This window comes from Macaca nemestrina, chromosome 20 (assembly GCF_043159975.1).
Source record: "Macaca nemestrina isolate mMacNem1 chromosome 20, mMacNem.hap1, whole genome shotgun sequence".
NCBI lineage: Eukaryota > Metazoa > Chordata > Mammalia > Primates > Cercopithecidae > Macaca > Macaca nemestrina.
Window position 1 is genome coordinate 1,731,650 of NC_092144.1, and position 15,296 is coordinate 1,746,945.

Below are 15,296 nucleotides of genomic sequence, written 5' to 3' on the forward strand. Positions count from 1 at the left end.
GGGCCAGAGAGCAACTTATTCAGAGGAAGCCCAGCTCAGCGGGGAGCCCGCACCACGAGGCTTCTTGGGAGGCAGCATCTCAGCCGGGACCTGCAGGACACAGGCAGCCCAGATGGCGGCATGAGGCACAGGGTCAATCCTGAGCCCTGAGCTTGCCCACAGAGCCTTCTGGTTCCACCCCAGAGGGGCTGTTTTCAGACTCCAGCCCTGCTGCCCACTTCCCCGCCTCTCCTGGAGCCCACAGAGCTCCTGGAGGGTGGTGCTCCCACAGCCTGGCTTTTTCTTTGGCGCAGTGGGGCCCAGCATCCGCCCCTGTGGACTGAGCCCGTCCTGTGTTCCCTGACACCCCCATGTCCTTCCTGACAGGCTTCTCCTATGCTGGCTCGGTGGCCATCAGCGGGGCCTTGGCGGGCAGCCCGGCCTCCCTCACACCTGGAGCCGAACCGGCCACCTTGGATGAGTCCTCCAGCTCTGGGAGCCTTTTTGCCACCGTGGGGTCCCGCAGCTCCACACCACAGCACCCCCTGCTGCTGGCACAGCCCCGGAACTCGCTCCCGGCCTCTCCCGCCCACCAGCTCTCCTCCAGCCCCCGGCTTGGTGGGGCTGCCCAGGGCCCGCTCCCCGAGGCCAGCAAGGGGGACTTGCCCTCAGACTCTGGTTTCTCAGATCCTGAGAGTGAGGCCAAGAGGAGGATCGTGTTCACCATCGCCGCAGGCGCGGGCAGTGCCAGACAGTCGCCCTCCAGCAAGCACAGCCCCCTGACCGCCAATGCCCGTGGGGACTGCGTGCCGAGCCACGGGCAGGACAGCCGCAAGCGTGGGCGGCGGAAGCGAGCATCGACGGGGACGCCCAGCTTGAGCGCAGGCGTGTCCCCCAAGCGCCGAGCCCTGCCGTCCGTCGCTGGCCTTTTCACACAACCTTCGGGGTCTCCCCTCAACCTCAACTCCATGGTAAGGATGGGGACCGGCGGGGCTGGGGAGCACGGCCTGTGAAAGAAAGACCGGAGGGAATGGGGGGCTATGACTGAGTCTGGCCGTTGTCCACCATCTGCGGCCTGGCAGCCTGGAAGGAAGCGGCCGACAGCTGCCTGCAAGCTTCTTCATCCTTGGCTGTGGGGCCTTGGTGGGGGTGGCCACATGAGGGGGTGGGGGGGGCTCTGGGATTGTGGGGTCGTGTGTGAGGACCAGGAGGAACCAGGATGGGGGCTGCAGTGGCCACTGGGCAGGGCATCAGTTTCCTCAGGAAACCCTGGGGTGCAGACAGGAGCCTCCTGGGGCCGTGGGGCTCTCTTGCCTTGGGGTCCCAGGTCTGTGGTGTATGCATCCGCTGTGTCTGTCTGCCCTCAGGTCAGTAACATCAACCAGCCCCTGGAGATTACAGCCATCTCGTCCCCCGAGACCTCCCTGAAGAGCTCCCCTGTGCCCTACCAGGACCACGACCAGCCCCCCGTGCTCAAGAAGGAGCGGCCTCTGAGCCAGACCAATGGGGCACACTACTCCCCGCTTACCTCGGACGAGGAGCCAGGCTCTGAGGATGAGCCCAGCAGCGCCCGGCGAGTCCAGGGGCCTGGAGGGGGGCAGGGCCTGGCAGCAGGGGCAGGAGGTGCCTGCTCACCGTGTGCATGTGTGGGTGGGGAGGACTGGCAGGCTCTGAGGGGGTGCCCTGGACGGGAGGGAGGCATCTGTTTAGTGAGGGGCCTCCCCGCAGGTCCTGGGCCCTGTTCCGGGCAGGGCTGGCCTCCCGGGCCATTCGCGGGGGGGGACACGAGCAGGGCCACCGGTTAGAAGAGGCAGGCCAAGGAGCTGAGTGCAGCAGGAGGGAAGTTTCCATTTAAAGTGTGCAACATGACCACTGCCTAAATCCAGAACCTTCCATCACGTTCTGAGAAAATCTCATCCCCTTGGAACACTCACTCCCCATCCCCTCCCCAGAGCCCTTGGCACCCCCCACCCCCCACCCTACTTTCTGTCTTCGTGAATCTGAGGGCTCTGGGGACCTCCTAGGAGCGCAGTCACACAGGATGTGTCCTTTTGTGTCTGGCATCTCTCTCAGCATGATGTCCTCAAGGTGCATCCTCAGCCCCTTTCGTGGCTGGGTGGTGCTCTGCCATCCATCCGCCCATTGCGCTGGGCTTGCTTACCCTTGGCGGTTGTGAGCAGCGCTGCTGTGGCCACGGGCATGCATGTTTGTGTTCGGAAGCGAGTTTCCCGTTTCCTGGTGCCTGGGCAGAGGTGCTGGGTGGCCCAGCCCCCTGTGCTCTCCAGCAGCCGCACCATTCCACCCTGCCACCACGGGTGCACGAGGGTCTGAGGTCTCCACACTGAATTTCTTGTTTTGATTCTACTCATCCAAGTCGTTGTGAAATGATATAACGTTGTAGGGTTTTTTGCTTTTTTTTTTTTTGAGACACGGAGTCTTTTTTTTTTTTTTTGAGATGGAGTCTTGCTCTGTCGCCCAGCCTGGAGCATAGTGGGCGGATCTCAGCTCACTGCAAGCTCCGCCTCCCGGGTTCATGCCATTCTCCTGCTTCAGCCTCCCGAGTAGCTGGGACTACAGGTGCCCGCCACCTCGCCCGGCTAGTTTTTTGTATTTTTAGTAGAGGCGGGGTTTCACCGGGTTAGCCTGGATGGTCTCGATCTCCTGACCTCGTGATCCGCCTGTCTCGGCCTCCCAAACTGCTGGGATTACAGGCTTGAGCCACCACGCCCGGCGAGACACGGAGTCTTTTTTTTTTTTTTTTTGAGACGGAGTCTCTCTCTGTCGCCCAGGCTGGAGTGCAGTGGCCGGATCTCAGCTCACTGCAAGCTCCGCCTCCCGGGTTCACGCCATTCTCTGGCCTCAGCCTCCCGAGTAGCTGGGACTACAGGCGCCCGCCACCTCGCCCGGCTAGTTTTTATATTTCTTAGTAGAGACGGGGTTTCACCGTGTTAGCCAGGATGGTCTCGATCTCCTGACCTTGTGATCCGCCCATCTCGGCCTCCCAAAGTGCTGGGATTACAGGCTTGAGCCACCGCGCCCGGCCGACATGGAGTCTTAATCTGTTGCCCAGGCTGGAGTGCGGTGGCGCGATCTTGGCTCACTGCAGCCTCCGCTCTCTGGGTTCAAGTGATTCTCCTGCCTCAGCCTCCTGAGTAGCTGCAGCTACAGGCACACGCTACCAGCGTGCCTAGTTCGTTTGTTTGTTTTATAGAGACAGGGTTTTGCCATGTTGCCCAGGCTGGTCTCAAACTCCTGGCCTCAAGCATTCCGCCTCCCTCTGCCTCCCAGCGTGCTGTGATTATAGGCGTGCACCATCACAGCAGCCCTAAGTGTGCTTTTGGTGGTGGTCTAAGTTCATTTTGCTCCTTTCCCACATGTACATGCACGTGTCACATAAAAAGCATTCTAGCACTTGGGTGCTCATTTTGCATTGGGATTGCTCAGCTTAGTGGTTTCCAGGATCTTTGGGAATTCATGTGTTCCTGGTGTGTTCTTGGGACACTGGATCAAAGTGACCTCATGCAGTGTGTGGTTGGGTGTGGCTTCATGTGCTGACCTGCAATGCTGTGGCATTGTTTGCCACCTGAGGCACCAAGGTCTGAGGGGGGCAGGGAGATGGAGGTAGGGAGAGAGCTGTGTCTGGGATTCTCACACTTCTGTGTGCTGGGAAATGGCTTCTCCCATTCAGCTGCCACACCGAATCTCTTGGCCCCTTGTCCCAGCAGAGGCCCTGGAGCCCCTGCCAGGACAGTGCCTTTGTGGTGCAACGGGGGTGGATCCCAGGGCCCCGCCGCCCAGTCGAGGCCTGGCCCAGGGTGGCTGCATCGATCCCATCTGGGCCCGATGCTTCTTGCTCACTGCCTTCCAAGCTCCCGGGTCTGTTGGCTTTCAGTATGTGTGTCGTTCTTAGCATACAACTGGGTTTCAAGCATTAATGACTTTTTTTTTTTTTTTTTTGAGACGGAGTCTCGCGCTGTGTCACCCAGGCTGGAGTGCAGTGGCGCGATCTCGGCTCACTGCAAGCTCCGCCTCCCAGGTTCACGCCATTCTCCTGCCTCAGCCTCCGAGTAGCTGGGACTACAGGCGCCCGCCACCACGCCCGGCTAGTTTTTTGTATTTTTAGTAGAGACGGGGTTTCACCATGTTAGCCAGGATGGTCTCGATCTCCTGACCTCGTGATCCACCCGCCTCGGCCTCCCAAAGTGCTGGGATTACAGGCTTGAGCCACCGCGCCCGGCCTAATGACCTTTTTTTCTTAACAGAATTGAGAGAAAAATTGCAACAATCTCCTTAGAAAGCAAATCTCCCCCGAAAACCTTGGAAAATGGTGAGTAACAAGTGTTTTGGGGTGTGGCCAGGCCTGTCTGTGCGGCCGTGGTGCCTGGTCAGTGCTGCTGACCCACTGGCTAGCCTGCTGCGTAGTGTCCTGCGTGGGTGCCAACACTGGGGCACTGGACTTCCAGAACTGCCTCTGGGAGGCCCAGGGCCTCCGCAAATGCGCCGTGCTCTCGCAATGGGTGGCTGACCTGCGGGGATCGCCACCTTGGGTCCCATTTCCTTTGCACCCTGGCCTTCCCCCCGAGTGGTGCCTGCTTTCATCCCCCGCCCTGCTTGCGTCCTCGGTGAAGTCCCTGACCTGCTCTGGGGCAGCCCTACCTTACCTCCCAGAGGCCTGCTGGCGTCAGCATTTTCCCCAGAGCTAAGGGAGAGCTCATCCTGCATGGCCTTCTCTGAGATCCGCTTCAGCTGCCTCGGTCCTGTCCTCTGCCCTCCTGTCCCATCCAGTCCCATCCCCTGCCATGTCATCCTGTGCTGTACCCCTCCTGTCCCATCCCATCTTGTCTGCTCCCATCCCCTTCCCTACTGTCGTGTCCCTTCCTGTTCTTTTTGGCATCTTGAGTGTCTGTGGCCAGCCCTGCCTGCAGAGTTGCCTGTGCTGTGGCAGCAGCCCCGGTCAGCCTCGTGCGTAGCCCAGGCAGGTGCTCTGGGCTCACGACCTCTGCCTTTCCTCTGTGCCAGGTGGTGGCTTGGCGGGAAGGAAGCCCACGCCCGCGAGCGAGCCAGTCAACAACAGCAAGTGGAAGTCTACTTTCTCGCCCATCTCCGACATCGGCCTGGCCAAGTCTGCAGACAGCCCGCTGCAGGCCAGCTCCGCCCTCAGCCAGAACTCCCTGTTCACGTTCCGGCCCGCCCTGGAGGAGCCCCCTGCCGATGCCAAGCTGGCCACCCACCCCAGGAAAGGCTTTCCTGGCTCTCTGTCGGGGGCTGACGGACTCAGCCCGAGCACCAACCCCGCCAACGGCTGCACCTTTGGCGGGGGCCTGGCGGCGGACCTGAGTTTACACAGCTTCAGCGATGGTGCTTCTCTTCCCCACAAGGGCCCCGAGGCGGCCGGCCTGAGCTCCCCGCTGAGCTTCCCCTCGCAGCGTGGCAAGGAGGCCTCGGACGCCAACCCTTTCCTGAGCAAGAGGCAGCTGGATGGCCTGGCTGGGCTGAAGGGCGAGGGCAGCCGCAGCAAGGAGGCAGGGGAGGGCGGCCTGCAGCTGTGCGGGCCCACGGACAAGACCCCGCTGCTGACCGGCAAGGCCGCCAAGGCCCGGGACCGCGAGCTCGACCTCAAGAATGGCCACAACCTCTTCATCTCCGCTGCGGCTGTGCCTCCTGGAAGCCTCCTCAGCGGCCCCGGCCTGGCCCCGGTGGCGTCCTCCACAGGCGGCGCGGCGTCCTCCACCCAGACGCACCGGCCCTTCTTGGGCCCCTTCCCGCCGGGACCGCAGTTCGCGCTCGGCCCCATGTCCCTGCAGGCCAACCTCGGCTCCGTGGCCGGCTCCTCTGTGCTGCAGTCGCTGTTCAGTTCTGTGCCGGCCGCCGCAGGCCTGGTGCACGTGTCGTCCGCTGCCACCAGACTGACCAACTCGCACGCCATGGGCAGCTTTTCCGGGGTGGCAGGCAGCACAGTTGGAGGTAGGCAGGGCCGCTGCCCCCGCGCCCCCGCCGGCGCCCCCTTCCTTTGCAGGTTTCCTTCCACGCGCTCTGGCGCCAGGAGCTGAGCTGCAGGTCCCCTCGTGCTGGCTGGTCCCCGCCGTCCCAGCAGGCACGGTCGCGAACCCCAGTCCTGTGGGGAGAGGGCTCACGCTGAGTCCATGTGTCTTGGGTTCTCTGGTTGTAACCGCGTCCCTCTTGTTTTCAGAAGGCCACGGCGCGCAGGGCCACCAGAGCATTACTTTCTCCCGTGGAGGTCACCTGCTAAGTGTGGCCGCCCGGGCTCTGGAAGGCTCTGGGAGCTGGTGTTGGGTAAGAGCGAGTCCCCGCAGTTCCTGCCCAGACAGGGCGGAGAGGAGCCGCCGGGGGAGCGGCCTGGCCTTGGGGCTGCTTCGGGGCGGGCGGCCGGAGGGCGGGCCACCGCGAGCCTGCGAGCCGCTGTTCGCGCTTGGTGCCCGCACGCGCCCGGCGCCTCCGTTTCGCTTCCCTTTTTGTGAGCCTGCGGCTGCTTCTCTGCGCTTGCCTGGATGCTGCCGCCTGTTGAAGCTGCGTTTTTCTCTCCTGTTTGCAGGTGTCTTTAACCACGCGGTGCCTTCCGCCTCTGCTCATCCGTTTGGAGCCCGTGTCGGCCGCGGGGCTGCATGTGGCAGCGCCACGCTGGGCCCGAGCCCGCTGCAGGCGGCGGCCTCTTCCTTTCAGGCCCCGGCCTCGGTTGAGACCCGGCCGCCCCCTCCGCCTCCGCCTCCCCCGCTGCCCCCGCCTGCGCATCTGGGCCGGCCCCCCGCGGGGCCGCCTGTCCTCCACGCCCCGCCTCCACCTAACGCCGCCTTGCCTCCTCCCCCAACGCTGCTGGCCTCTAACCCTGAGCCCGCGCTTCTGCAGAGCCTCGCGTCCCTCCCGCCTAACCAAGCTTTCTTGCCCCCCACCTCTGCTGCCTCTCTGCCGCCTGCTAACGCCTCTTTGTCTATCAAGCTCACCTCCCTCCCGCACAAGGGCGCCCGCCCCTCCTTCACGGTGCACCACCAGCCCCTGCCCCGGCTGGCCCTGGCCCAGGCCGCGCCCGGGATCCCGCAGGCCAGCGCCACGGGGCCGTCCGCGGTGTGGGTGTCCCTCGGCATGCCGCCTCCCTATGCCGCGCACCTTTCGGGGGTTAAGCCGCGATAAAGACCTTGCTTAGCTAGCAGTGCGTATTGTGTAAGGTAAGGCCGGAGCCCCGCGCAGTGGCTCACTCCAGACACTGAACTGTCCTTCCTTTGGCAGAGAAGATGGCCACAGGGCTTGGCAGAAGTCCCGGGGGTCCTGAGAAGGGAAAAGGGAGAGAGCCAGGGAGACCAGGGAGATGGTCGCGCGAGAGGGACTGCAGGACGGGCACCAGCCGTGGAGTGGCCTGAGTGTGTTGAGTTCCAGCTGCCCACAGCTGGGTCCCTGTGGTGATGCCGCAGGACTGAGGTCAGCCCTGGGGGCAGCTGTGCCAGCCCCTGTGGGTGAGGCTCATGGGGTGCCAGGCCAGGGGGCTGGGGGCTCTAGCTCCTAGAGCGGCCTCCAGGGCTCCATCTGCACCAGGCGCAGGTCACTCATGACAGGTGGCATGGCTTGGTGCTGTTCTCCACGCGCCCAGCGTGTAGCAGGCACAGTGCTGGCTGTAGAGGTCCTGGGGAGCCAGGGTGGCTGGATGGATGCCTCTGGTCGGGGCCTGTCTGGCCGGTGGCCTCGGATACCCCTCATAGGGAGCCAGTGAGGCCGCTGGTGCCCCGCCTGCCTGGGGGCTGATGGGTTCCTGGCGGGGTGGAGAGGCAAGCTCTGTGCCCTGTGTGTTGGGGCTCCCTTGCTAGACATGGCTGATGGCGGCCACACTGCTCTGTGGTTGTGGCCCACAGCCGGGGGGCTTTCAGCCACTCAGATGTCAGCACCGCATCGGGCAGGTTAGTGTAGATAGTGTCCACCTTTGAGACCAGGAGGAAGTTGGAGGCAGGAGTGGTTTTGATGATGTGAGGCCTTGAGGGACTGTCCTGTCCACTCCTCCCCGGAGAGTCTGTGGAGACTGTGGCCGCTGACCCAAGGGCAGTTGGCCACCCGTGCCCTCCAGGGACATGGTGTGCCCGGCAGCGCAGTGCGAAGGTGCCCTCTGCTCGTCCCTGGCCTTCTGCCTCGGCGGGGGGCCCTGGGACGCAGGCCTTCCTGGGCGAGTCCAAAGCCCACCGGGCAAGGAGAGGAGGACTGGGAGCCAGGAGCCAAGGCGGAGGCCGTGGCCGGGGCTGGTCGGCCAGGCGGGTCGGTGCGGGCACCTGTGGGCTGAACAAGCTATGCTGGGTCTCATAGGAGATGAGCTGCAGGTAGGGTGGCTTTAGCTGAACTCGGCTTATGTCTCCTTTGGAGGAATGCCTGAGCTTGGCCTGCGTGTCCACGTGTCAGGCTCCCTGGGTCTGCCACGGGGCACGCCCATCATCTGTTGCGGTTAGAGGGAGCTGGCACCATGCCTGTCATGGTGCTGGCCCCAGGTGGCCTGTGTGCTCGTGGGAGGCCTCGGTCCCCAGCCTGGGTGAGTGTTGGGCTCCCCCAGACGCGATGGTAACCTCAGGTGGTCGCTCTTCCCACTGTGCCCTTCTGCAGGTAACTAGGATTTCTACCTCAACCGCGAGACCTATGCAAGGACGGTGTGGACCAACTCGCGCCCGTGGCATGGTGCCCACCGGCCTGCCGGGCTCCCACCCCTGGATGGCAGAGGCGAGGACGGACGGGAGCTCCACTGTGAATCGGCGGCGCACGCCGCAGGAGGCTGGGACTGGTCCAGTTTGTACTGTCGATAGTTTTAGATAAAGTATTTATCATTTTTTAAAAAGTATAAACAATTCTGACTTATTTTATTCCATCTAAGTGGTAAAAGGCAACCTATTGAGAAATATAAATATCTATATATGAGAGATCTATATAAAGACACGTGTCTGCAGGGCGGGCCCGCCAGCGGATTCGCCGACAGCCTGCCCCGGTGCTATCTCGTCCCCAGGCCCGCGCCTGCCTCCACCCGCTTGGTGCTGACTAGACGCTGACAACGCCGAACCCCGTTCTCAGAAACGCCGCCCGGCCAGCTCCCCCGACGCACTGCTCCCGTACCAAAGGCAGGCCCGTCGCCACCACATTCCTCGGAGGCCCCCGCCGCGGCCTGAGCCCCTTCCTGAGCCCCTGGCGCCTGCCCTGAGCTCTTCACCTTTACCCCGGCACTGTGAACCCTTAGACTGTTCACCCTCCGGGGCTTGGGTCGCGCCCTTGTACGAGAACGGGTCTGCGCGGTGGTGTAGCTGGCCGTGCTGTGCGATGGTGCTGTGAGGACGGCGCAGGCACGTTTAACAAGTGCATTTACTTTTGTATTTCTCGGCTGTCCATGGCTCGCAGCGTGCCCTGCGATGTGGGGCAGGCCTGTGTGGGTCCGTCGGTGTTTCTGTACAGGAGAGAGTCACACTAATGAGTGGCAGTATTTTATAGAGATGTGATGAGAATTTATAAATTTCATAGATTTGACAGCTTTTATTTTTAGATGGTATAATGCACAGTGAAGAGGAAAAAAAAGCGAGGGGAAAAACCTTATTTATTCAAACAGTGCACAAAGTGGCCCCAGGGTCGGCCCCCACCCCAGACCCCGCAGTGGCAGCTCCCAGCAGCCCAGACAGAGCTGCCGGCGCCCCTGCCTGCCCCACATCCCCTTCCTGTCAGGGTCACGCCTGACACCCGTCCCGTGAAGCCTGTGGTGGCTCTCCCAGCTGCTGTGGGTGTGCTGGGGCCGGGGTGCACTGCTAAAGCCTGGCCTCTCTGGCCTTAGGCCCTGGGGTGATGTCGGCCCCCCACTCTGCAGCCTGGGGGGTGCCTGGGACTGGGTGTGGAAGGAGAGGCGCTGAGGCTGGGGTGTGGCAGGCAGGCAGGGCCACTCTGGTGCTTCGGGAGCCCTGCAGTCAGCCTGGGTTGTCTGGGGAGTGGTGGCTCTGTGCCCTCCCTGGAGGATGGGATCTTGGAGTCTGAGCTGCCCACACCTGACCCCGGGCTGTGTGGCACTCCCTGAGCTCACCTTCTCAAGTGCTTGACCCTGTGAGGTGGCATCCGGGAGCCCCTTCCCCAGGGTGCCACAGATCCACCCTCCAGGTGTCAGCCCTGCGTTCCGGTTCCCAAGGGCAGGATGGACACACACCACGTCCCTACCACGTTTTCCTGCCGCGTGGCCTCCAGAGGGAGCCGAGGAGGAAAGGTTTCTGTGGTTGCTAGGTGGGCGAGTGCTGTGTGGGAGGGCCTGGAAGACCCCTGCTTGTGCCTGGTGGGGGTGCTGCCTCCCCCGGCCCCCAACAACCTCTCAGACCCGTCCCCCAATATAGTTGAGTTCTGAAGATGGTGCTCCAGACCTGTCCCTTAGGTGGCGCCCAGCGCCTTCCCCGCCCCGCGTTGGTGCTCTCAGCTCGAAGGTGCTGTGCCTCTGCCTGAGCCCCAAGCCCTGAGCCTGGCCTTCAGGACGGGCAGCCCGCTCCATGTCGCCATGGGCCCGATATGCTGCAGGGTTGATGGCAGAGAAGGCATGGAGTCCCTGGTCTAGAACAAGACACATTCTTTAAACACTGTATCACTTCTGCCTCCCTCTAGGGGACAGTGGCAGTCCGGGTGCCACCGCGGGTCCTGCAGACGGGCCACGCAGGGCTCCTGCCCACGCAGCCCATATCCACACACAGACGACCGTGTGTTCAGGGCGCGCACTGGGTCTCGGAGCCACTGGCCCAGGCAGAAGTCTCCTTGAGCCCCCTGGGTCACATGCGTGTCACATGCGTGTCGCCACACGTGAACTAGTGTGGTGCTGCCTGTGGACACTCTCCTGTTCTGAGCCCTGGACCCGTGTCCCTCTCGGGCACTCCCAGACTGAGCGGGGGTGTATGGCAGGTGGCGGGATGGCTGTGGAGCCTGGTGATCTTGGAGCCTGGTGCTGGCACCTGGTCTGAGTTTCCATGGGCAGCCGGCGGGGACCTGTGCTGCTGCTGCTGACTGTGGGCAGGCGGGCGGCGCCTGGGAGTGGCTCTTGCTCAGGAATCGATAGGAACCCTAACGACTAGGACACCCCCTCCTTGGCCCACGAGGTACACACGGTGACTTATTTAAGACTTCTCCCTTAATTTATCTGCCCCCAAGACGCGTCAGTCTGTTCAGTGGTCAGCAGGGGACCCCCCGCCCGCCAGCTGACTGCCCTCGTCATCGGTGGTCACATCCTCCCCCCCCACCCCCACCAACACAACACGCTGCTGGTCTGTGTCAGCCTTTGTAACACGCGGGAGGCTCTGCCGTGTCTTTCTGGTGAACTGTATTTGGATTGCGCGCATTGTCACGGTCCGCCCCCGGGCTGCGGGCGCCCCTCCCTCCGGGCACCCCTGCATTCTGCATCCCCACCTCTAGACGCTGTAATAAACAGACCGTTTTCACTTGGACCTGGTGTGAATGGCAGCCTTTCTTCTGGGTGGCATGAGGCATCTCCTGGCGGTGAGAGGCCCCGGCTAGTGTCATCGCTGAAGCAGGGGGAGTGGAGGGCCTAGGGGTGCTCCTAGCAGAAGCTACAGGGGCTGACAACAGGACACCCTGGCCTTGGGGAGGCTTATGACTGCACCAGGCCACAGGCAAACTGCCTTCCGACGAACAAAAAACCCGATCTGCAACCCCAGTGACATGAGCAAAGTCCTTTTCACATCAGATGGACCAAAGCCAGCCAGCCCAGGCCCTGGCCACACACCGAGAGGACCCATGAATGCTAGAGGCGGGACCCCAGGTCGTCACAGGATTCCTGGTACCACACAGCAGCCCCGTTCTCCCCAGGCCTGTGTCCCAGCCTCCACCTGTCCTGGCTGGGGGTTCCAGCTCCCCCCTCAGTGCAGGGGGCCCAGCCCCTGCCTCTCAGGACCCCGAGCTTTACTTCCCTTGGGTGGGGGCTCCCCAGCTGCCCCTCCCTTCTCCTTCACTTCACCGCCACCCAGTGTGGAAAAGAGGTACCTTTATTTGAACACGACAAGCACCCTGACCCCAGGGCAACCACTTCCCCAGGCGCACAACCAGGGCCCTCCTGTCTGCAGGAGAATTCACAGCTGGTGGGGGCTCGGCCCCCATGCCATTCACAGCTTTGTCTGGCTCTGTACATTCATCAGCAGGGGCAGGGCGCCACGCCACCAGCCCAGGGGCTCGCCAGGCCCCGGATGCACACAACTCAGGCGGGGCACCCGTGGGAGGGCGTGTATCCTGCAGCAGCACTTGGCACCAGGTGCCAGGCCAGTCAGGTGGGTCCTGGGGCCCCGGAGAGGGCAGCTTGCTGGGCAGTTTCACAAAATGCAGCCCCTGCCCACACCCAGCTGGCTTCAGGCTTTGGATGTCTCCAAACCAAAAACCTCCCACCGAAATCCAGGTGTGATGGCTGGGTGTGACGGCTCATGCCTGTGACCCCAGTGACTTGGGAAGCTGAGGCAAGGGGATCACGTGAGTCCAGAAGGTCAAGGTCACAGTGAGCTGTGGCACCACTGCACTCTAGCCTGGGCAACACAGTGAGACCCTGATCCAAAAACCAAAAACCAAACAAAATCCAGGCATGGCCAAGCGACTCACGGCCGGGCAGGGCCAGTCCTGTCCAGCTGCACGCCGACCGCCATGCCCTGCGCTCATGCCTGCAAGCCACTCAGCTGGAACCTGGCCTCCTCGGATATGCCGAACTGCTCCAGGGGGTCCTGTGGGGTGGACGGGTGGCCATTAGCCAGGGCCGGAGGACTGCCTCTGCCACCTGCAGCCCCACCCCAGCCACCTGCAGCCCCGCCCCGGCCCTCTGCAGCCCTGCACACACCTTGCCTGTCACCTTCCGGATTTCGTTCCTGTAGAAGACGAGGCTTCGCCGCATGAACTCGTAGCTGGGGAAGAGGGTGGCACGGGGTCAGCTGCCTGCTCTGCATGGCTGCTGTGCCCACCCCAGCGGTGCCCACCACCGCCTGGCCCCACCTGGCCCGACGCAGAGCCTCCATCCACTCCTGACACTGCTCCTCGCTGCTGCACTCAAAGTGGTACTTCCTCTCAGGGTCCTCGATGAAGCCTGGGGAGGGAGCACCTGTGGTCGGTCCTGCCCAAAACCACAGGAGCAGCTTCCTCTTGCCACTGCCCAAAACTGTTCCTCCTCTGGCCCCCACAAAGATGTGTTCATGTCCTGAACCCCCAGAACCCGTGAGTGTGGCCCTGTATGGAAATAGGGTCTTGGCAAATAAACTAGTTAAAATGAGGTTGTGACCAGACACACTGGCTCACGCCTGTAATCCCAGCACTTTGAGAGGCCGAGGTGGGAGGATTGCTTGAGCTCAGGAGTTCGAGAGCAGCCTGGGTGACATAGCAAAATCCCCATCTCTACAAAAACAAAAATTAGCTGGGTGTGGTGGTGGGGCCTTGTAGGCCCAGCTACTCCGAAGTCAGAAGAGGGAGGATCACTTGAGCCAAGGGGGTTGAAGCTGCAGTGAGCTGTGATCACGCTACTGCACTCCAGCCTGGGAAACAAAAGATTCTGTCTCAAAAAATAAAAAAAAAAAAAGAGGGCCGGGTACAGTGGCTGGAGCCTGTAATCCCAGCACTTTGGGAGGCCAAGGCAGGAGGATCACCTGTCGTCAGGAGTTCGAGACCGGCCTGGCCAATATGGCAAAAAGCCGTCTCTACTAAAAATACAAAAATTAGCTGAGCATGGTGGCGCACGCCTGTAATCCCAGCTACTTGGGAGGCTGGGGCAGGAGAATCGCTTGAACCCTGAAGGGGGAAGTTGCAGTGAGCCTAGATCACGCCACTGCACTCCAGCCTGGGCGAGAGAGCAAGACCCTGTCTCAAAAAATAAATAAATAATAAAGTAAAAAGCGGTTGTCAGGGTGGGCCCTAAATTCTGCTTGGCGTCTGTGTAGAAGGGGAAATGTGGGCACAGACGTGATGCAGGAACAAGGTGACACTTCCACAAACCAAGGAACCTGGAGGATGCTGGCCGCCACTAGGAACTGGGAGATTCCCTTCGGCCTCAGAAGGACCCAGCCCCACCAACACCTTCATCTAGGACTTCTGGCCTCCAGAACTGTATAGAATGTTTCTGATATCTAAGCCACCCGACCTGTGAAATTTTGACAGCCACTCTGGCAAACCAGCAGGGACTCCATCTTTCCCCGCAGAAGGGAATCTCTTAAGACCCAGGAGAACACCCCCCTCTCACTCCCCCTACCCCCACCTAATGCTAGACCCATGCTAGTTGTGGCAGTTGGGAAACGCTTTGGGTGGGGCTGGCCCAGCCTCTCTGTGAGTACAGCCTGGGCCCACAGGGAAGAAAGCAGAATCTGGAAGGAACCCAAGCTTAAGTGGACTTGGCAGGTGGGCGGGATGGTGCCCGCCAGGAGAACCTGACCTTGAGCTGCCCGTGGACAATGCATTCTTATATCTGGGGAGGGTGGCGCCAGGCTGGGGACACAGAGGAGGCCGTGAGCGCCTGGGGAGGGGACAGTTGCAGCGCTGCTGGTGCCCCGGGCTGCGGGAGGCGCCGCTGGCTTCCCTAGCCCCACTCACTGATGGAGAAGGCGCCGGGCTCTTCCCGGATGACTCTGCACCGCTCCAGCAGCAGGGCTCCGACGGGCTGGAGGAGACACGGGCGCCGGGACGGAGCGGTGAGCACCCGGCCTCCGCGGGGCCCCAGCCTGGGACCCGCCCGCGCGCCCTCGACGCCCCTACCTCGGCCTCGTCTGTCCGGAAGTAGAAGAGGAAATTCACCACCAGCTTCACCAGCCGCCGCTTCAGCACTGCGGGCACAGCGCGCGCTCAGGGGCGCAGGCAGCCCCCGCCCGGACCCCGGCCTCCCGCACCCGGCGCCCCGACCCGGAATCCGGCCTCCGGCACCCGCGCCCGGACCGCGGCCCCAGCCTCCCGCCCCTGGCACTGTCCCGGTCTCCCGGGTCCCGCTCACCGCTGCCCTTCTTGGGGCCCCTCATGCCCAGCTCGGCCGCCATCTCGGCCGGCTGCCGGGACAGCGCCTGCAGCTCCTTCTCGTTGTACCGCATTGCTTCGCGGGGAACGGGAACCTGGACCGCGCCCTCCCGGCCGCCGTCCCCGTTCACGCCGGGGCCGGCGCCAAAAAGGTCTCAGGGCGCAGACACGGAAGCACCGCCGGGGCTAGTGCGCCTGCGCACTTTGGGCCGGCCATGCCGCCAGTCTCCGGTGCGTGGCGCTGGCGACCTGGGGCGGGGGGGGGGGGGGGGGGGGGGCGGTGCACGAGTTGGTAGCGGAGACGGACAGTCGTTACATAACCATTAAATTGAAATAAACCAGACAAA

General features: G+C 62.7%; 2 protein-coding genes across 5 annotated transcripts in view; one reads left to right on the plus strand and one right to left on the minus strand.

Moving 5' to 3' along the window:
- LOC105485848 (DOT1 like histone lysine methyltransferase) overlaps window positions 1-11,411 on the plus strand; it is a 73,982-nt gene extending 62,571 nt beyond the window's left edge. For 2 of the 4 annotated variants that reach the window (XM_024793996.2, XM_024793998.2), the window contains exons 24-29: window positions 367-950; window positions 1,347-1,552; window positions 4,242-4,306; window positions 4,999-5,943; window positions 6,533-7,160; window positions 8,572-11,411. In XM_024793996.2, coding sequence (XP_024649764.1) covers window positions 367-950; window positions 1,347-1,552; window positions 4,242-4,306; window positions 4,999-5,943; window positions 6,533-7,125 — 2,393 coding nt within the window. In that variant the 3' untranslated portion in view covers window positions 7,126-7,160; window positions 8,572-11,411. Of the gene's footprint in view, window positions 1-366; window positions 951-1,346; window positions 1,553-4,241; window positions 4,307-4,998; window positions 5,944-6,532; window positions 7,161-7,221; window positions 7,411-8,571 lie in introns of all 4 variants that reach the window. The other 2 variants (XR_003018893.2, XM_024793999.2) reach the window with 2 other exon arrangements.
- A 540-nt stretch (window positions 11,412-11,951) lies between these two features.
- Window positions 11,952-15,228, minus strand: LOC105485876 (pleckstrin homology domain containing J1). The gene is made up of 6 exons (XM_011748454.3): window positions 14,930-15,228; window positions 14,698-14,765; window positions 14,536-14,602; window positions 12,955-13,045; window positions 12,803-12,866; window positions 11,952-12,689 (listed from the first exon to the last, which is right to left on the minus strand). Exons 1-6 carry the CDS (start codon window positions 15,021-15,023, stop codon window positions 12,624-12,626), a joined length of 450 nt encoding a protein of 149 aa, XP_011746756.1. The 5' UTR covers window positions 15,024-15,228; the 3' UTR covers window positions 11,952-12,623.
- Window positions 15,229-15,296: the final 68 nt, after the last annotated feature.